The following is a 20,350-nucleotide window of genomic DNA, read 5'->3' as shown; positions in this document are numbered from 1 at the left end:
TGTAGAGGCAGGGCGAGGAGCACAGGCTCCCCGGGGCGCTGGAGAAGTTCGCAGCAAGTTTTCTGCGAGCCCCGGATGGGCGGCATGTGCCCAGGGGGAGCGAGAGGTCCCGGCCACCCCACAGAAGCCAACGGCCCAGTCAGGCTCCAGCCCCGCTGCCCGGCTCTCCAAATCCCAGATAAGTGACCAAAGGTCAAACCCAATTTTCCAGGAAAGTTGCACATGGGAGAAAAAAACCTGGTCAGGTGCGAGTCCTCGCTGCAGGCGCAGCATGAGCAGGAGCAGATGCTCCTCCTGCTCTCCTCCAAACCACGGCTGCCGGCTTCAATCCGAGATTTCCCCCTGCCTCCCCAAAAGAGCATTGCAAGAGTCCCGAGCATGGAGAGAGGACCCAGGGAGCAGGGGCTCAGAGTCCAGGAGAGAGATAAGACGCAAGGACACCACCGGCCGTTTGCTTCCCTAGCTTAACTCGAGCCTGCGAGAGGGCAGATCCCACGGGAACAGCAGCTCTGGGGCTACGGAAGGAGATCCAAGGGCACCGAGCAAGGAGGCAGGAGCTATCCAGGAACACGAGAAGCTCCACATGCGGCAGGGGCGTGGGGAACAGCCGCAAAGCATCCTGCAGAGGAGAGCCAGGGCCAGCTTTCCGTGAGACAAGGGACTGGCTGGATCTGGGAGCTGGTGTGGAAGGAGGGAAGATTTGGCTGAACCCCAGCACGGGAACTGGGGAAAAGCAGGAAAGACCTAGATGTACATGAAGTGCTCACGATACCAGGACTCACAGCTAAAAAATTGCAAGTCAGCCTTGGATTTTAAGAAAAGGCATTTACTGTCTGGAACCTTTTAAAAATATTCCTGAGTCACCACAGCCCCCAGCAGACCAGAAAGGCCTCGTTTCCCGCACGGCAGCACGCAGACCTCAGATGGGTGGCAGATCTCCTAAAGACATTTTCTCACGCAAAATGGCCCACCAGGAACCGGTGAAGCGAGCTGTCAGCGCGAGGTGGCCTGGCTTGGGTCCACACCACGGCACCCAGCCACCGAACCACGTATCATATCATCTGTCACGCGAGAAAAAGCGGAAGGAGAAGGCAGCAGCACGCGGAGCCACGATGCAGATGACCAGTGTCGCATGGGTTCAGTGAGGGAAGAACAGTCGGCGGCGTTGGCCACTGGGTGATCACGGAAGCACCGCGGTGTACGAGACGCCGCGGACGCAAGCTAGAGCTCCCCGAGCACCTCCGCAACAGCTGGCTGCAGAGGAAGGCGCTGCAGGCGCGGGGCTGGGAACAGCTGTGCGGTCCGGGCAGAGCGCTCCCACGCTGAGAAGGGAAGCAGCAGGCGTAGGAGCGCCCATGCAGGGTCTCTTCGGATCCGGGGGGACGGAGCAGTGCTTCCCTTTTTGGATCACCGAACAGCACCAATGCCACGCTCCCCCCTCCCTCCATCACCCTCCACTGAGACGGTTTTATCGCCAAACAGTTTGTGCATCCCTTCCCCGCCAGCGCTATCGGCTCAGCCGGCAAGAGTCCAGCTCCGTACCCTCCTCAGGAGCTTGGCTGCGACGTACTGTCCAGGATCTGCTGGGCGATGCGAGTCAAGGCAGGGAAGGCAGAACTCTTGGGAAACTCTTGGATGAAATCTCTGCCTTCCTCCAAGCTCTGACTGAGCTGGGGGTCCAGGGGAACACAACCTGTGGAACAGGGAGAGTGACTGCTCACTCATTGTACAGCAAAAGCCTGGAATGAGGATTAAAGAAACACCCTGCCAGAGCCATCTCCAGGGGAAGTGGTAGGAAAGAGCAGCCACCAGCCTCACTGAGCTCTCCAGCTACTGCTCACCAGCAACTCCTCCCCCAGGGTCCAAGACTCCACCACAGCACTTCAGGACAGACACTTCTCCCACCCTGTCAACCCAAGGGGTTCAGCCCTCGGCCCCAGTTCCTGAGCTTCCCAGAGCAGGCTGCTGATCATCACTCCCCTGCCCGCTCTGAGCGGTTTGGGTGGCAGAGAAGCAAAGCAAGAACCACACCTCACCCCTTACCGGGCACCAGGGGCTCACGGGGAGCCCAGGCCGCCCATCCCTGTGACACTGCATCCCTCCGCTCCAGCATTCCCACAGCGATATCACTGCTGACCACGGAAAGCTCTGCTCAGGAGGCCACTCACCTAGGAAGGGGACCCCAGCGTGCTTGGCCAGCTGCTCACCTCCTCCTTTGGAAAAGATGTTTGTGCACTCCTGAAGGAGGAAAAACAGTGAGTCATAAACCCCAGGGCTCTGCGCAACAGGGCAGGCGCTGCCAGCTCGAGAGCAGAGCCAGCTGCCCTCCGCCTCCCAGCCTCAGGGCACCGCCTTCACCCCTGCCCTTCCCCAGCTCTTTGGGAAAGCAGAGCCTGTGGCTTCTTCCGAAGCTGACACGGTTTCCCCAGCTCGCAGCATCGTTCTTGTGGCATTTGCCAATTTTCCAGCCCAGGCACCACCTCCTACATTATCCCATCAGGAATGAGAACCCACAACAGCCCGGAGGCCACAATCAACTCACCGAGCAGTGCGGGCAGACAAAGCCACTCATGTTCTCCACGATGCCGAGGACTCGTAAGCCCGTCTTCTTACAGAACGTCAGCTCGCGCCTCACATCTCCCACAGACACAGCCTGCGGGGGAGGAACAGCGGAGGTTGGGGGTGTCTGGCTGTCCTGGCGCACGTTCGCCCTCCCAAACCACGCCTGGAGGCAGAAGCTCACCCAGGAACTCCAGTTCAGCCCCGGCCAGCTGCCCTACCTGAGGCGTCGTGACCAGGATTGCTCCAAGCGGCTTGTAGGGCCGCAAAGCCTCCACCGTGGAGATGTGCTCATCCGACGTGCCTGGCGGCGTGTCCACGATGAGGAAGTCCAGGTCCCCCCAGGCCACGTCAGCAACAAATTGTTTGATCAAAGCTATGGAAATAAAAGGGGCAGGAAAAAAAAAAAACCAAAACCAACAGGTTTCAGCCGGTGCCCTGAGAGCTGTGGGCCAGGCATGGCGGGTGTCAGGAGGCACCCAGGGTGACAAGGAGAGACAGCAGGGCTATCTATCAGCACAGCATGTGCTGCATTCCCCCCCCAGCCTGAGTGATCTGAACCCAGATCAGGTCCACAGCTCCACAGACCTGCCCCGAAAAGCCTAGCCCCCAGCAGGAGCAAACACCACCTCCAGGAGGGTTTCACAGAAGGTTCCTCACACTGGAAGGCGCCCCCCAACAGCCAAAATGCACCGTACCGTTTTTCTTGGGTCCTCTCCACACCACGGCATCGTCCGGCTTCTCCAGCAGGAAGCCGATGGACATGAGTGAGATGCTCTTGCCTTGGTCCACAAAGACGGGGACCCAGCCGCTGTCACACTGGTGCACGTCGCTGTCCTGCGCCCCCAACATGCGGGGTATGCTGGGGCCGCACAGGTCCACGTCCAGGATCCCCACCTGCGGGTGACGAGGCAGAGCCCTTCAGGCAGGGCTGAGCACAGCAGCAGCACCCGGCCGCGCTCCTCCCCTGGGCGGGGGAGGCAGCATCCGATTTTCAGCTGCTCGCAGCGCTTTACAGCGAGGACTCTGTAGCTCAACAGCCAGATTTGAAACACAGTTTCAAAGAACGGCTTTAAAGTTTGACTGCCTTCCTGCTCTCCTTCTTTCCCAGGAGCATCTCCCTGGTATTTCCAGGCATTTTAGGGAGACCTTTATGCCAGGATCCACGTGGCACTGGCTCCACAGAGCCTTTAAAAAATTCATTGGGGAATTCAGCCTCTCGCGTCCACACAGCTCCGCTTTGTCCCCATCGTAACACCGTCCTTCAGCTCACCCACTTCGCTCCACAAAGGGAACGCGTGTTACACCACAAACCAAAGTAATTTCTCAGGGCCTTGGCTTCAAAACCGACAACAAACCTCAGATAATTTCAGTCTCTTGGATGAAGGGGAAGCGAACTGCAATCCCTTGCGCCGGATCAAGCGGGCAGAGAAAAAAAGAGAAACGCTTGAGCTGCTATTACAGACAGTGCAGAGGAGCTACGCGTTGCCTGCACAGGACGCATACGTGCAGAGGGTGAGCAGACCCAGCCCAGCTGGAGGCTGGGAAGCAGAAGAGCTCAGCCTCCCACAGACCCTCGCTCACCTTCTTCCCCGAGTGCCGCAGCGACAGAGCGAGCTCAGTGGAGATGGTGCTCTTCCCCACGCCGCCCTTCCCGGAGAGCACCAGCAGGATGTGCCGCACCCCGGCCAGGTTGCTTCTCTCTGGGAGGAACGATAACGAGGCATCAGTGTCTCTAACGAGAGCAGTAACGAGGCATCAGAGTCTCTCTGCAGCAGTGCAGAGACACATGTCTCCGCTGAGGGTGAGGGTGGCTGCCGCTGCTCCAGCAAGGCTGGTTTAAGCGTAAGAGAGAGGGGGAAGAAGAGGTGGACGTGCCACAGCCCTTTTGCCACCAGAAAAGGGACAATGAGCAACGGCAGTAAGCACTCTGTGGGCAGCAAAAGCTTTGTCCTGACGACCTAAGCAGCAACGAACACCCACAGGGCCTCGCCAGGTTTGGCCCGAGCCCTCTCTGGGAACAGCGGGGAGGCCGTCAGTGAGGTCAAGCCCTTGGCGCTTCCTTCCTCCGCGCCACACCAGTCGCGTCCCCGCAGCCCCACGCTCCTCTCCCGCCTTCGCGCCATCCCTTGCTGCGTTGTCGGCGCCGCTCAGGCCTGCGCTTCGGGCTCAGCCACCGCATCGCACCAACGCGGGGCTGGGAACGCCCAGGGCCGGCTGCCCTGCCCGGGGCTCCGCAGCTGGCGGGGACTGGGAGCGGGCGCCCGGGCTGCAGCCGAGCAAACGCCGCCGCCCCCGCCCGGACCCACGTTCCCGGGCGCTCCGTCACTGCCGGCCACTGACTCACCGCGCCCGGTCCGACCTGCCCCCGCGCCGCTCCGCCACCACACCGGGACCGGCACCGGCGGCATGGAGAACGCCCGCACCATGGCGGACCTCATCCGCACCTCCACCGACGGTAACGGCCGGTCACGGGCAGCGGGGGGCAGAAGGGGGGCCGGGGAGCGGGAGCCCCGCAGCGAGAAGTTCCCGGGAATCCGGCCCGGTGACGCTGGTAGCCAGGCCCGGGCCTCCAGCGCCACCCCCCGGTAACCGGGCCCCGCCGCCTCGGCCCGAGCACCGCGGAGCGCCCCTCGCCAGGGGCCGGGCCCGGTCACCCCGAGACCCCCCGGAAGCCGGGCCCGGACCCCTGCCAGGCCCGGTCACCGCGGACGGGACGTCTCCCGCGAGGGGAGCTGCGGCTCCCCACCAGGCCCGGCCACCTCGGGATCCCCCCACCCCACGGAAGACCGGTTGCGGCCTCGGGGAACGGCCCGGCCGCGGCCCCACCGCCGCTCACCCGCTGCCGCTGCCGCCTCCTCCATGTTGCCGTCAGGTACCCCCCGCTTCCGCCTTCCGCCGGCTTAAAGCCCCGCCCTCGAGGACTGGCAGGCGCTTCTTCCAATCGCAAGCTGCTCCTTCATCGGGAACCCTCCCTCCCCAGGCTTCGCAGCCAATCCAACCCTCCGTCTCCCTCTCCGCCAACCAATGGGCTTAGCGTTTTCTCCCCGCGACGCGCGCCCGCCCTCCTCAGCGGCCGCCCAATGCAGCGGCTCCCCGAGGATTGACGCGCGACGCACCCAATAGCGTTGGGTTGTCCTCAGCCACCTCCCCTTCCCTACTCCTTCAGCTGTGAGCGGCGGGGCGCTCAGCCAACGGCGAGAGGGTGAAGCGTAGGCGTAGCCAATGGGAGCCTGAGGGGCGGTGCATGAGAGAGGATTGTTTATGTCCCGGGAGGGGAAAGTAGGTCAGAGCGCGGCGGCGGGGCCGGGCCGGGTACGGGGGCTCGGGGCCGGGGCCGGGGCCGGGGCGCGGGTGGGAGCTGAGGGCCGAGATTTGGGCCGGGCCGGCCGGGCGGCGCGGCCTGGCCCACGCTCAGCGGCCTGGCCCACGCTCAGCGGCCTGGCCCGTCCCGTCCCGTCCCGGTCCGGCCGCGCCTCAGCTGCGCGGAACGGGTGGGCCCGGGCTCCGGTGCCCGCCCTCCGGCGGAGCCGCCTGCCCCTGACGCCAGGCCGAGGGCCGTCAGGGAGACGGGGCTGGGCCTCGGGGAGCCCCTTGGGCCGCCGGTTTCCCCCCCTCGTCCCCCCCCGACCGGTGCCCGGGGAAGCGCTGCCCCGGTGAGCGGGGCTGGCCGGGCTGGGGGGCTCCGTCCAGGGCCCGGAGCGCGGTCACGGCGGCGGGGGCAGCCGTGCGACAGCTCCCCGAGCTGCCGGTCGGGGTCAGCGCTTGAGCCGAAGCGGGGAGCAGCGGCGGGGAGCGGTGGGTGCTGTGCCGCCCTGGGCGCCCTTCCCAGGGGCTTTCCCAGCACGGCTGCGCGTGGCAGGGGCGAGAGCCCCCTGACCTGGGTGGGCGAGCACCCACGGCCACCCGAACAACCGGCCGTGGCTCGGTCTGTCCTGCTTTTCCAGGAGCTACCGGCTCGTCGGGCACCGAGGCGCAGGAGGAGCGGGGTCGGGTGCCGTACGGCGGGCACCGGGACGGGGCCGACCCCCTGCCCGTTTGCGGGGCTCGCGTGAGTTTAGGGCTGAGCCGCTGCACGTCAGGGACACACCGGAGCGAGCGCGGGTAGACCGGCTGGCTGTGGCAGGGAGGCAGCCGGAGAGGAGGGAAGGAGCCCGTGGAAATCGTGCTGCTTGAGACGGCAGGCAGACAGCTGCTTCTCTTCCCTCTGCTGCCCTTGCGGCAAGTTGGCGCAGATCCGTGAAAAGGCCAGTTTCTCTTCAGCAAGCAAGAAAGTGGTCTCTCCCCCACGCCAAACGCAGAGACCAAAGCAGTGGGCAGTTGTTTGGAGCAAACAAACAGCTTTCCCTGCAGCCAGACACCCGCGGCTCAGCCACGCAGGGGCCGCGGCGGTGCCGACGGCCGAGCAGCACGGCCGGAGCCCGTGGGACCCAGGGTGACCCAGTGCCTCGGCGGCTGACAGTCCTGCCGCTCCCTGGGCCAGCGGTGAGAGGCGGATGCTGGATCCGCTGCGTCTTGGAGTGTTTCTGGGGGCCGGTTCAACGCCTGGGCTCGGGGAGAGGTTGACCCTGTGTGGAGAAAGAGGCTGGAGTTTGCAGGGGCTCATGATGCGGGAGGAACTTATTCTGGGGGAGGCTCTTCAGAGGAAAGGCCCAGTGAGCGGTGGGTGGAAGTGGGCCATGGCTGCTGCGTGTAACCTCCTCCCCCTTGCCCCCCCCCCAGCTTACCTCTCTCGGAACAGCATGGCGCGACGCACGCGGAGCAGCAGGGCCTGGCACTTCGTCCTGAGCGGGGTGCGGCGCGAGGTGGACAGCCGGGCGGTCACCTCGGCCACCGGCGCGCGCGGCTGGGGCTACGACTCCGACGGGCAGGTAGGCTGGCGCTCGGGCGGCTCTGGAGCAACACGCGGGGAAACCTTCCTCTCTCCCAACAGCAGGCGCTTGCTTGAGCTCTGAGCAGCCGGCGCTGCTTAAACCGGACCAGGTCCCCAAGCTTCAGTTCTCCTGGAGCTTCAAAGCCAGCAGTGCCAGAGCACCGTGTCCAAACGCAGGCACTGTGCTCCTAGAAGACGAGCCTTTTCTCTACGGTCAGAGTAGTTTTGTGTTTCTGCAGTAGCAGGAACGGCTGGAATTCTAGACAGCAGTAGTTGGGAAGGGCCAATGGAAGCCAGAAATCAAGCTTTTTACTAAAAAGGCTAGAGGAGGAGGGCTGGGCCCAAGTGAGCCCAGGCCATTTCAAGTCCCGCTGTCTTGCAGAGCTACAAAAACAAGAGTGTAAAGGATTTTTGTCTTTAAGTACTGCTTACAAAGTCTGCCACGGGGGTGAATAATGAGCGACTACACCTGACAGTGTGTAAACCCAGAGTAACTCGCTGCGGCCTGTGGTAAGGGACTCTGTGAGATAGCACCAGGCCTCCCGTAACGCAGGGAGCGAGACGGGGCTTTGGCCCTTACAGCTCCCAGTGCGGGGACACAGTAAATCAAGTTTTTATGTTCACACATGAAAGTAAAGAAAAGCCTTTTAACCCTTCCGTAGGTTCCCTGCGGGGCTGCCGCAGCCATGCTGCTTAACCTGTTCCCCTCTCCCCTGCCCGGCCTCCTCTCCCTTTTCCTCCTCATCTTTTTTGCCTCTCTCTCCCCTCCCTCAGCTCCCTGGCTCTCCAGAGTGGTGGTTTTCGGCAGCGTGCTCTGCTTTTGTGACGCCTCGCTGGGGATCTGTAACCTGCCCGTTGAAAAGCGTGGCTTTAGCGCGGAGTTTGCTTAAAATGCGTCTGTTAAAGGCTTCGGCTGTTGCGCTGCTTATCTGCTGCGACGGCTCCTTGCCCCTGGAAGGCACAAAACACACCCGTGTCGCGCAGCGCCCGCTGCCGAGAGGTCTCTGCAGCACAGGCAGACCCCAAAGCAGGACCGGCACAGCCCCTCGCCTCCCTGCGTGGCGCGCCGGGCCTGATGCAGCCGTGCCGCCGCCGGCTCTGCCGTGGGGCCGGGGACCTCCCCGCCACGGCTCTGCCAGCCCAGCTTGCCGAGCCTGGGAGCGTTGGGTAGTGACCGTTCCTCCGCTCTCCCCCGGCAGCACAGCGACTCGGATTCAGAGCCGGAGTTCTCCTCCCTCTCGCCCTCCATCCCGAGCGCCATCCCTGTGACCGGAGAGTCCTACTGCAACTGCGAGAACCAGAGCGAAGCGCCCTACTGCTCCAGCCTGCACGCCCTGCACCGCGTCAAGGACTGCCAGTGCGGCGAGGAGGATGAGTGTAAGGACGGGGCTCCGGAACGACCCCAAAGTCCTCTGGGGTTTGGGGTGGGTGCCGTGTGGGCCTGGCAGCACAGGCTGCACCCCTTCACGGGGGCCCTTACCTCCGTCCCGGCGTGTGGCTCTCCTCTGTGCGCGTCTCAAGGCCACATAGACTGGGAAGACTGCAAGCTCCTGTGATGTTTGAAGGGGAGCTAAGTGCTGGACTTGTTACCGTGTCGGAGTTCACCTCTGGGGACCTGCTTTCAAATGTGGCCAAGGCCAAGAGTGAAACCGGCCCTCGTGGTTACAGCTGCGTCTTGGTGCTGGTCGCTGGTACGGCTGGCAGGGCACGGGCTCAGAGCAGAGGGGGGAGGTGGGCTGGCTGGGAAAGCCCGTGGCGTAGCGGAGCTACGAGCCCACAAGAAGCGCAGGAAGTGAAGGAGGCTCCACTCGGGTCTGCAGAGCCTCGCGTTAGCCAAAATGGGAACTGGTTAATGCTGACAGCTCCGGGTTCGGAGCACTGAGGTGCCCCGGTGAGACGCTGCAGGATAGTTCAGGCCTCAGGCAACTCCTGCACAGCTCAGGATTTACCCTCTTAAACAGGAAAAATTAAATAAATAACCCTCCCTTCGAAACAAATACCCATCTGTGCTTCGCCTCGGGATGGCTCCCTGAGGGCCTTTGCCCATCCTTGTCCCCTCTGCCTCCCGAACAGATTTCGACTGGGTGTGGGATGACCTGAACAAGTCGACGGCCACGCTGCTGACCTGCGACAACCGCAAGGTGAACTTCCACATGGAGTACAGCTGCGGCACCGCTGCTATCCGGGGCAACAAGGAGCTGGCGGACGGGCAGCACTTCTGGGAGATCAAGATGACCTCTCCGGTCTACGGCACAGACATGGTACGTGCGGCGGAGTCGCTTACGGGCACCCAGAAATGGCGGTGTCCTTTGAACAGGGACTGGGAGAATGAGGAGCCGTCCACGTGTCACGGTCCACTCGGACTCGTGATGGTTCGCTTCCTGCCATCTCCAAGTGCAAAATGACAGTGAACACGCCAGACGGGTTGGTTTCAATCAAACAGCACAAACTTTATTGTTTCGCCCGTAAAGCGGCACGTGAGAGATAAAAGGGAGTGAAAAGGGAAGAGAAGTAAAAATAGGAAAAGGATAATAGCTACCACCGCGGGTCCACGGCGTCCCTGTGCTCCCAGCTCTGGGCAGCGTCCCGCCGGTCTCCGCGCTTGATGTCGATCCTTGGTGGGGAGAGCTCTCTGGGGTCTCGTTGTTAGGGGTCGACCTTTTATGCTCAGTAGCAAACCTCGCTCCTCCTTCACTCTGGGGATCTCTGCCTTTTCTCGGAGCTCATTGTCCCATCTCCGAGCTCATCATCCATCTCCAGCTCTCCCAGGTGGCCCTGTTGCGTGCGCCTCGAGGGGAGTGTCCAGGGCGTGGTTTGCCTCGGAGGCGGGTGGCCTTTGGGATGGAGGCGTGGTTTGTATTCTAACGACATTCATGAGCAAAGTTCAGTTAAGGTGCACGATTTCTTCGTCAATGCTGAGACAGCAGTTGCAATCCATCTTCCTTGACAGAGCTGCACTGTTTTCTTAGCAGCTCCGGTCCTTCCCTGGTGACAGGGGACGGACAGTCCATCCAGCCCTGATAACGGGGATGAGCCGTGGCACCTCTGTACCACTCTGCTCCTCGTCTCAGGGATGTTGTACGTTCCGTTAGGCCAGGCTCAGCCTTGTCCGGAACAATCACGTTCCGTTCCCGGGAGCAGCAGCTGCGTCTCGGGCAGACTGCTCGCAGCAACTCACGGCAAGTCGTGAGCCTGGCTTTTAGGCCGCGTCAAATCCGCAGTCCAACCGGAGGGGCCGTGTCCTTGATGACGAGGTTGGGACAATGCTGATCTTCTGACCGGCTCTCACACCACCCCGTGGCTCAGCGTTGTCGCCAGGACCGCGTGGTGGTAGCAGAGTTCTCAGAGGGAGGCAGAAAAGAGAGAGAGAGAAAAGTAACAGCGGTATAATCACCAATCACCGTACGGTTTGCAAAAGGTTAAATTGTTTCTTTAACATGCACCAAAATCCTCTCATTTTACACCATTTCCTAGGCAATCTGCCTTGCATCAGCAGGTTTAACAATATCTGCGTTGGGTGGAACGTTGAGCAGATTGTGTGCATCAAGTACAGAAGTCAAATGTGCCAACCGATTCCCCGTTTTCCACTTTTTCACAGACAGTATTGCTGCTAAAACCAAACTTACTCAGACCAGGCCTAAGAGAACGACGGTGGCGTGACACAACTCGTTCAAGTGACTGTAGCAGTAGGTGACCATCCGAAAAGTGTGTCCCACCACTTACGTTCTGCATCCTTTCCGACACACGCTCTATTTCTACCGCACCATGATGAGGGTTCTTAAGGTTTTCTGTCCCTTTTCTCTGATCTTTCCCAGGATTTTGGTTAAATCCTGGTGCTGTAATGATTTCTTTGCTAAAGTGAGATTCGTTCCCGTTGGTGCGGGGAGCAGCTGGTGAATCAGCATTAATTGGATTGCAAGAGTTTGTGAGAGGTGAGCGGTGCTAAGTAAGAAAAGTCACGTCTGGTGATCTGAGTAAAATTACAAACACAGAAATTTGAGTGATTTCTAGCATCTACAGCTACGTCACCTACGGATATGGAGTCACAAACGGTCCTCAGGCACGAGCGGCCTTTACCAAGATACACAAGTATTGTTCCAGGGTTTTTGTCAGGACAAATCCCAAAATGGCAAACGCTTTGTTCGCTGTCAAGACAAATGTCCTGGGCTCTGATGGTGTCGCTTTCGCAAACGAATCCTTGTTGTTCCTGCACAATGCATGCATCGGCGTCAATAGTTTGCCGCTCATCTCCGTTTTCCAGGCCCGTTCTCTGTGCTCTAGAGGACGGAGTGCTGTGCCGTGGTGGTTCAGTCCCAACGCGATGGTTGGGTGTGTTGTACGCACCACAGCATTGGGTGTTGGTACCACAGAAGCTGTGGCCGCACTGTTGATGGGGTTAAAGGTAAAATTAACCAGGTACCACCAGGATTGGGATTTCCTTTTGAAGTCGGCACTGTCCCAAGCTATTTTTTGAGTTTCGGTAGGGAAAGTGCCTTCTTCACCTTCTCTTATTGTTGATGCGGTAAGATTGCATCCGCAGCTGAGGCTGGATACAACTGAGAGCCAGGGAGAGGTTGTTTCGGACCACGCTGAGCGCATCTATCACCAATTTGTGGTCCTTCTCATTCACCTTCTCCCATTTTGGTAGTGTATTTGCTAACATCCGCCGGTCAGTTCCCAGAGCCAATAGGGAAGATCGTAAAGGACATTGCAGTTTAGTCTGGTCGTTAGCTGTGGTAGCCAATTTGCTCATCGGTACCATTTAGAACTCCCAATCCTGTTCCCAAAAGACCAGTGAGGTCTCTCTTTGTTCGTTCCCCGGAAGGGGTCCGTTTTGGCAGCCAGGTTGTCCGTCCCTCCTAAGAGGCTCTTAGGAAAGGTGAGCAAGCTGGCTGAATTCCCAAAGTGTTGTTTTACATCGACACCTCGACTTGTTTGAGAGACTGTGAGAGACTGAATAACATCTGTTGCGAGCCTGTATTTCTGATTACATTGGGTCCAATTCCAAAAATGCAATAATTGGTTCAGTGGTGGGTGTTGCAACGTTTGTTCTGAGTCCCCCCCCATATCTCCTGTTATCTTTGCCACACATGACCCCATGAAAATCCTGTACGGCGCTTAAATTTAGCTGACAATCTTGGGTTTGACTTTTATGTAACACGGTAGTGCTGTGTTCGGGGTTCAATGAGGGATTCAGCAGTCAGTCTGCATCCTATTGTGATGTCATCACCATGTGCCGCCGTAAAATTACACACCAGGTCTACTCGGAGTGAGGTCATGCCAACAATCTCCTTGTTCGTTAAGACAGGAGTTGGTAATCTCAGCGTTGTTGGACTCGGGACTAGGGTGTCACGGCCGACCCGCCGTTGGGATCTTGTTTGGCACATCCCCGCTCCGTAGTAAGACACTGAATTTTGGTCGTTAAATTTGGATCTAAAAAGTTACCGGAAATCAAAATCGAGGAAGCCTTTTCATCGGTGGATCCATCTATTTTTCTGCATCGTGTTTGGATCTTTTTTCCAATGGTTCCAGTCAGGACAGGAATCCACTCCCTTTTGTCCCGTTCCCACTCGTGGGGGTGGTACACTCCGGCGTCATGCGTTACTGCGGTGGCTAAATTTGGACGCCCATCGTTGGGATAACGTCCCGTAAGGCTGTTACGCCCAACGCCAGCCTGGGACCACGGCGGTTCTGCGTTCTTTGGGTTACAGGTTAGTGGTAAGATGCAGAAAAATATTATAAATCCAACCATAAAGGCACTTAAATGATTGGTCACTGTTAGAACTGAGGTTTCCAAATCATCATCCGCGTGCAGCTTGTCCCGAATTCCTGTGAAAGAGAGAAGAGGAGAAGATGCTCGGTTGAGGGTGCAACCGGCAGGGTTAGTTACCGAGGGTGTTAGCCCCTGGGTGCCGATTCGGTCTGCTTTTCCTGCTTCTGGGAAAAAATCCCACTGTTCCTGTCGCCCGTGTCTCCCGAAGGTGCGGCTGCGGGCGCGGTGGGTGAGTTTTCTTTCCCTTTGGGTGGGTATCGTTTGGGGTTAGACCATTTCGATACCACCTTGCTCAGCTTTTCCAGGGGTAAGCCGTCCATGACGTCCCTGGGAACTCCCTTTCTAACGCCCAGCAGCCACCACTGCTGCCGGGTCCTGGGCTGTCCTCCCCCCGCGGTTTTCAGACGAGGGCCGGATTGACGGACGGGGGGAGGCGAGTCCCTAATTCCCCCCTGATGGGTCCCTTTCGGTCTGTCCTCTGGGAGTTTTACTGGCCCGTATTTTCTTCCGTAATTTATCAGCTCCCGTGCTACCTCCCCCCAGGTCCACGCCTTTGCTTTATCACCTGACAGGGACTGAGCCGGGCTGAGATCGGGGGGTGACGCGTTTGTGGGGGTGTCAGTTGTGTTTCCACGGCCTCTCACAAAGCCCTCCAGTCTTTCCAAGGGACCGAACGCCTCAATGGTCTTTTGGAGTAGAATCCCCATGGATTTAAGCGGCCCTGGAAGTCCCCTTATCAGGGGAGTCATGCTCTCGGGGTCCACCGGCAGCATCATCGGGGACTCACATCCAGGAGTCAACTTTCTCTCCTTCATCATTTGCAAACAAGCCGCTTTTTGGACGCTTTCTACCAACTGATCGACTGTGCCGGTGATTGCCGGGGGATCCCCTCTCTCCAAAGGGTTCAGCCACCCAGCCCAATAGGCAGCCCGCTGAGTCAGGGACCACGGGGCACGGTTATCCCCTGTGGTCAAAGACACTCCTGGCCCCCAAAATCCCTCAGCCTCCCTTTCACTTAACGGAGCGTGGTCCCCCCCGCTCAGGGATACGCGCCACACGTACTCCGTCTCGGATTCTTTGGCAAGGCGCCCGTACTCCCGCTTCAGTTCGGCAAGCTCGGCGGCGCTATACGCCCGTTCCGTTTTAACCAAAGCTCTCACCCGGGGGCGAGCCCCGCCGCGACCCCTCGCCTCCTCTAATTCCTGCTGAGGGTACATCGGGCCCATCTGCCCAACACCGCTCTCCTCAGCCTTCAGATCCGTCTCACTCAACGGTTCTGAGTTCTTTAAACATTCTTCCCTCAAGACAGCTTTTAGCAAAAGATTTTTTTCCTTTTCTTCCTCCAGCTGCTCTTGGAGGTTAGATATCGTCCCCTGAAGGGCCCCCACCAAGCGCTGCAGCGACTCGATAATCTGTTGCTCCTGCTCTCGCCGCTGAAGGCGGTCCTCCACTGCCGCTACCAGACTTGCGCCCAGAACCGCGCAAACTATGGCTTTGCCTCTGCCAGATTTTACCCTCGCCTCCTCCCGCAGGGAGGTCACTCGATGGACTACGCTCTGCAGATCTGCCCAGTTATGCCGAGCCCAGTCCTGCCCGGGCTGGGATGGCCGGGCGCCGTGCTGTGCCAAGAGCTCGTAGAGCGAGTCTCGATTCCTCACAAACAGAGGGTGCTGATCTCCAACCTTTTCTGCCATTCTTAAGCGACCAAACCCACTTTGGAGAGGCTGAACGTAGTTTCCACACTCGCGGTTCCCCTGCCTCGCCCTTCTCTTCCCCGAACGGCTGAAAGGAGCAAAATTTACCACGGGGAGGCCAAACTTAGTTCCTACAAACGCAATCTCTCCGCGTTGTCCCGTCACTTCCCCGAGTCACCCTCATCCACGCGAGGCCAGCTCCCCCTTTTGCACTGAGAGATCTGATTAATAACTCCCGTCAGAGTCCAAACCTCCGCTCGAGTCCCTGAGGTGTGCGGGGAATTCGGATCGGCCCCCTTGCTGCCTAGACCCCTCTCATCCCAAGGGATGCAGGGCTCGGTGCGGCTGGACCCGTTACACGCCACACACGGCCTGCACCCCGCTGTCTTTCAGGATCCTGGCCGTGACGCCGATTTATAAATGTCACGCTCCACTTGGTTCGTTTCCTGAGATCTCCAAGTGCAAAATGACGGCGAACACGCCAGAGGGGTTGGCTTCAATCAAACAGCACAGACTTTATCGTTTTGCCCGTAAAGCGGCACGCGAGAGATAAAAGGGAGTGAAAAGGGAAGAGAAGTAAAAATAAGAAAAGGCTTATAGCTACCACCGCGGGTCCACGGCGTCCCTGTGCTCCCAGCTCCGGGCAGCGTCCCGCCGGTCTCCGCGCTCAGTGTTGATCCTTGGTGCGGAGAATTCTTAGGGGTCAGCCTTTTATGCTCAGTAGCAAACCTCGCTCCTCCTTCACTCTGGGGATCTCCGCCTTTTCTCGGAGCTCATTGTCCCATCTCCGAGCTCATCATCCATCTCCAGCTCTCCCAGGTGGCCCTGGGAGTGTCCAGGGCGTGGTTTGCCTCGGAGGCGGGTGGCCTTTGGGATGGAGGCGTGGTTTGTATTCTAACGACATTATCATGAGCACAGTTCAGTTACAGGGCACTTTCTCACCGTTGTTTTTGAGACAGCCGCTGTGATTCATCCTCCTCGAGGGCAGCTGCGCCGTTATCTTTGCCAGCCCTGATAACGGGGATGAGCCGTGGCAGCTCCGTACCGCTCTGTCCGGCGTCTCAAGGATGATGTACGTTCCATTAGGCCAGGCTCGGCCTTGTCCGGAACAATCACGTTCCGTTCCCAGGAGCAGCAGCTGCGTCTCAGGCAGACTGCTCGCAGCAACTCACGGCAAGTCGTGAGCCTAATTTTTAGGCCACGTCAAATCCACAGTCCAACTGGAGGGGCCGTGTCCTTGATGACGAGGTTGGGACAATGCTGATCTTCTGACCGGCTCTCACACCCACCGTAGGAGAAGAGCAGGTTCGGGAACATCTGAGGAACGTGAAGGTGCACAAGTCCATGGGACCCGATGAGATGCATCTGCGGCTCCTGAGGGAACTGGCGGATGAAGTTGCCGAGCTGCTCTCCGTCATGTTTGAAAAGTTGTGGCAGTCTGGTGAAGCTCCCACTGGCTGGAAGAGGGGTGACATCACCCCCATTTTTAAAAAGGGGAAAAAAAGGAAGAGCTGGGGAACTGCAGGGCAGGCAGTCCCACCTCTGTGCCTGGCAAGGTCATGGAGCAGATCCTCCTCAAAATGCTGAAGCACTTGGAGAATAAGGAGGTGACTGGTGACAGCCAACATGGCTTCACTAAGGCCAAGTCGTGGACTTGGGGGTGTTGGTGGATGAAAAATTGAATATGACCCAGCAGCGTGTGCTTGCAGCCCCAAAAGTCAATCACATCCTGGACTGCATCCCCAGCAGCGTGGGCAGCAGGGCGAGGGAAGGGATTCTGCCCCTCTGCTCCGCTCTGGTGAGACCCCCCTGCAGCGCTGCGTCCAGCTCTGGAGCCCCCAGCATCAGAAGGGCGTGGAGCTGTTGGAGAGGGTCCAGAGGAGGCCACGCAGATGATGGGAGGGCTGGAGCAGCTCTGCTGGGAGGCCAGGCTGAGAGAGCTGGGGCTGTTCAGCCTGGAGAAGAGGAGGCTCCAGGGAGACCTGAGAGCGGCTCCCAGTGCCTAAAGGGGGCTGGTGGGAAAGGTGGGGAGAGACTCTTCAGCAGGGCCTGGTGTGACAGGACGAGGGGTCATGGGTTTAAAACAGAGGGAGGCAGATTCAGACTGGACATCAGGAAGACATTTTTTACACTGAGGGTGGTGGAGCACTGGCCCAGGTTGCCCAGCGAGGCGGTGGATGCCCCATCCCTGGAAACATTCCAGGCCAGGTTGGCCGGGGCTCTGAGCAACCTGATCTGGTGGAAGGTGTCCTTGCCCAGGGCAGAGGGATTGGACTGGATGATATTTTAGATCTCTTCCAACCCAAACTGTTCTGTGATTCTATGACCAGCAGTTCAGCTGGGCCTTCTCGCTGAGGAAGGGAAATTGGAGCTGAGAGCCTTCAGCTCCAGCCTGAAACCTCTGACTTGGTGTCACCAAATCCCCTGAGTGTTTTGGACCGTGCCAAGAAAAGGAGGGGAGAGCCGGAGGTGGAGTCTCAGTTGTGTTTCATTGCTCAAAAAGACGCTAAGTTTGTGTTCTTCTTCCTGGCCTTGCCTTCCAGATGGTGGGAATTGGGACGTCGGACGTGAATCTGGACAAGTACCGCCACACCTTCTGCAGCCTGCTGGGCAAGGACGAGGACAGCTGGGGGCTCTCCTACACAGGTAACGCGGGCAGGGCTGTGGCGGGGGGCGGGACGGCTGGAAGCGCATCAGCGGGCAGGAGCGTTGTCCTAAGGGGTTGAGAACGAAATGATATGAGCGGGGTTGAGGCCAAAAACACCACCAGGCCTGTGAGGCAACAACCAGAGCAGCTGCCTGCAGCTCTCGCAGCGTCTCACGTCGCCTGTGTTTTGCAGACCCCTTAGAACCAGTGTGTGACCCCCAGGGTGCCTGGACTGCCGGCTGCACGTCACTGGGGGTTCCAGTGCCACTGCTTGCGTAAAACCTCAAATTTCCCCTTTTTGTCACCCACTGGGGGATGGTGGAGCAGGGATCAGGCAGCAGAGGACTTTTAGGCACAGAGAGAGGCTGTGGCAGCGGGAACTTGCAGTGCGGGAGTTGGGATGAATTCGTGGAGTGCAGGCTTTCCACTGAATCCTTTTTTTTTTTTTTTTTTCCTCAAGGACTACTGCATCACAAGGGAGACAAAACAAACTTCTCGTCGAGGTTTGGCCAAGGCTCCATCATCGGGGTGCACTTGGACACGTGGCACGGAACGCTCACCTTCTTCAAAAACCGCAAGTGCATAGGTAAGAGCGAGGGTGGCCACCGCGGCCTGCGGGCAGAGGGACCGGGAGCGGGGAGCAGCACAGCTTGGGCTGAACTCGGGAGAAAACGCTGGCAAAGCAGCAGACCAAGGGGTGAAGGGAGGAGGAGGAAGGTTACATTTGTGGTTTAATAGATTGGGATTTCAAGAGGCTGTTTTCCAACAGCTCTGTAGTCCACAGGGTCAGGGTAGCTGGGAGGAGTGAGATTGCCTCGCCAAAACTAATGCGAAACCTCCCCAATGCTGTCCCCTGGCAGGGGTTGCAGCCACCAAGCTGCAGAACAAGAAGTTTTACCCCATGGTGTGCTCGACGGCGGCCAAGAGCAGCATGAAGGTGATCCGCTCCTGCACCAGCTGCACGTCCCTGCAGTACCTCTGCTGCTACCGCCTGCGCCAGCTCCTGCCCGGCTACGTGGACACGCTGGAGGTGCTGCCGTTGCCACCGGGACTCAAGCAGGTGCTACACAACAAACTGGGGTGGGTCTTGAGCATGAACTATAGCACCTCAAAGCCTTCCTCCTCCTCGGGAAGCGACTCAGAGAGCTCCTGTGGCTCCGACGCAGAGGCCTGCCAAAGGAAGCGGTGCAGGAGGACGTAACGTCTCTGCGGAGGGACTGTTGTGAGGCAGTCGGGTGGGGTTTTGTTGTGCCCTCTGCGAGGGCCGGCCAGGCCTGATGCACCTCTTTCTTCACGGGGACATCCATTTCTACTCATTTGCAACCATTTCTTTTACGCTTTTGGAAATCTTTAGCCTAAACATCCTTCACCTGCGTCCAAGAGACCTGTTGACTCTGAGGGGTCCCAGCTGTGTGAAACAGGTAAACCGCAGCCGAAAACCTGGCCTCATCTCCTGACTTGCTGTCAAAACCATCACCTCTTCCTGAAGGATCCCTCTTCACCGTCAGCAGAGACAAGACCTAAGGTGGCCTCCCGGTTCCAAAGCGTACTTAGACTTTAGTCACGTAACTGATTTGACTCCTCCTTGAGAAAATCGAAGCCCAGCCCCCTGCTTCTCACTGTTGTGCATTGGTTTGGTATCTGCGGTAAGCTCCTCACGCTGCGGGGCACGACCGAGCGGCAGCGCGCAGGGAAACGGGCCCCTGGAGCTGCGTCTGCGTCGCTGTGGTGAAAGAGCGGTTACTTAACGCAAGTTGAGCTGCTAGTGATCTTTCTCGCGCCCCTGGTTACTTTACTTGCTTTGCATGTCGGCTCCTGCTACTTCTCCTCTGTCAAAGACTGTATTAAACTGTAATAATAAAAGTAGAAACTGTCTTTTGGTCTTCTTGGGGCTCTTGAAGGCAGGAAAGTGAAGGCACTTGTCAAAAATGGTCACGCTAGTGCAGCTGCCAGCCTAGAGGGGACGTTTTAAATGTGACATTTGTGTGTCACACACACACACACACCTCTAGAGGAGGTGAAGGCAGAGGAGATGGCCCTGCCTCTGCCCTGGGCAGGGCTCTCGCGCTTCTCGCTGGAGCAGCAGTCGGGCTGGGATGGATCTTGAGCGGAGCCGGACTGAGGCCTGCGGCTGCGCGCTGGAAGGGAGGCTGCGGGGTTTTATAGCGCCCGTCCCCTGGTAGGTGACACTGGGACAAGCAACCCCGGACCCCCCTCCCAGAGCTGAGGACCAGTGCGGCATCCGTGCCCAGAGCAGCCCCTCGCCAAGACGTCTCAGTCACGCCGAGGGAAGTGCTGGGTTAGAGTCCGCCTGCCCTGCTGCGTTCGAGCTGCCCTCAGATTTTGGATGAGAAAGGAGAAGGGGAAAGTGCTTCAGCTGCTCCTTGCAGACCAGTTCAGCAGCCAGGTTTCGGCAGCGCTGCTCTCTCCTGTTTATATCCCGCGATACCGAAGCGAGAGCCGACAGAGGGGCTGTGGCAGAGAGCACAGCAGCACGAGTGCGTGGCGGCTTGGCTGCAGAACCAGACGGGGTCTGCCCCTGCTGCAGGGCTGGATGCCAACGCCACTCCAGTCGTCCTGACGGCTTTCCACAGGGCCTGCGGTCAGCCCGTGGCTTCTGCTCCTGGGGCTTTACCGGTCTCTGAACTCTCCTCTGATGAGCAGCGCAGTTGTGGGTGATTGAGGTCTGGGCTGGTGCCATCAGCCAGGCGCAGAGGGTGCTGGAAAGTGGAAGAGGGCTGAGGGTGGTGGAGCACTGTCCCAGGTTGCCCAGAGAAGTGGTGGATGCCCCATCCCTGGAAACA

General features: G+C 59.1%; 2 protein-coding genes across 2 annotated transcripts; one reads left to right on the top strand and one right to left on the bottom strand.

The window, feature by feature from the left end:
• Positions 1-1,177: 1,177 nt before the first annotated feature.
• NUBP2 (NUBP iron-sulfur cluster assembly factor 2, cytosolic) lies at positions 1,178-4,298 on the bottom strand. Its single transcript, XM_010119884.2, has 6 exons — positions 4,144-4,298; positions 3,258-3,456; positions 2,781-2,935; positions 2,543-2,653; positions 2,169-2,238; positions 1,178-1,693 (listed from the first exon to the last, which is right to left on the bottom strand). The coding sequence occupies exons 2-6, from the start codon at positions 3,409-3,411 to the stop codon at positions 1,548-1,550; spliced, it is 636 nt and encodes a 211-aa protein (XP_010118186.2). The 5' UTR covers positions 3,412-3,456; positions 4,144-4,298; the 3' UTR covers positions 1,178-1,547.
• Positions 4,299-5,825: 1,527 nt separating this feature from the next.
• On the top strand, positions 5,826-19,421 carry SPSB3 (splA/ryanodine receptor domain and SOCS box containing 3). The gene is made up of 7 exons (XM_086760214.1): positions 5,826-5,841; positions 7,282-7,430; positions 8,632-8,809; positions 9,506-9,693; positions 17,443-17,545; positions 18,007-18,132; positions 18,407-19,421. Exons 2-7 carry the CDS (start codon positions 7,302-7,304, stop codon positions 18,745-18,747), a joined length of 1,065 nt encoding a protein of 354 aa, XP_086616340.1. The 5' UTR covers positions 5,826-5,841; positions 7,282-7,301; the 3' UTR covers positions 18,748-19,421.
• Positions 19,422-20,350: the final 929 nt, after the last annotated feature.

Source organism: Chlamydotis macqueenii, chromosome 15 (genome assembly GCF_036417535.1).
Source record: "Chlamydotis macqueenii isolate bChlMac1 chromosome 15, bChlMac1.mat, whole genome shotgun sequence".
Classification (NCBI taxonomy): Eukaryota; Metazoa; Chordata; class Aves; order Otidiformes; family Otididae; genus Chlamydotis; species Chlamydotis macqueenii.
This window is presented reverse-complemented; position numbering and strand designations above follow the sequence as displayed.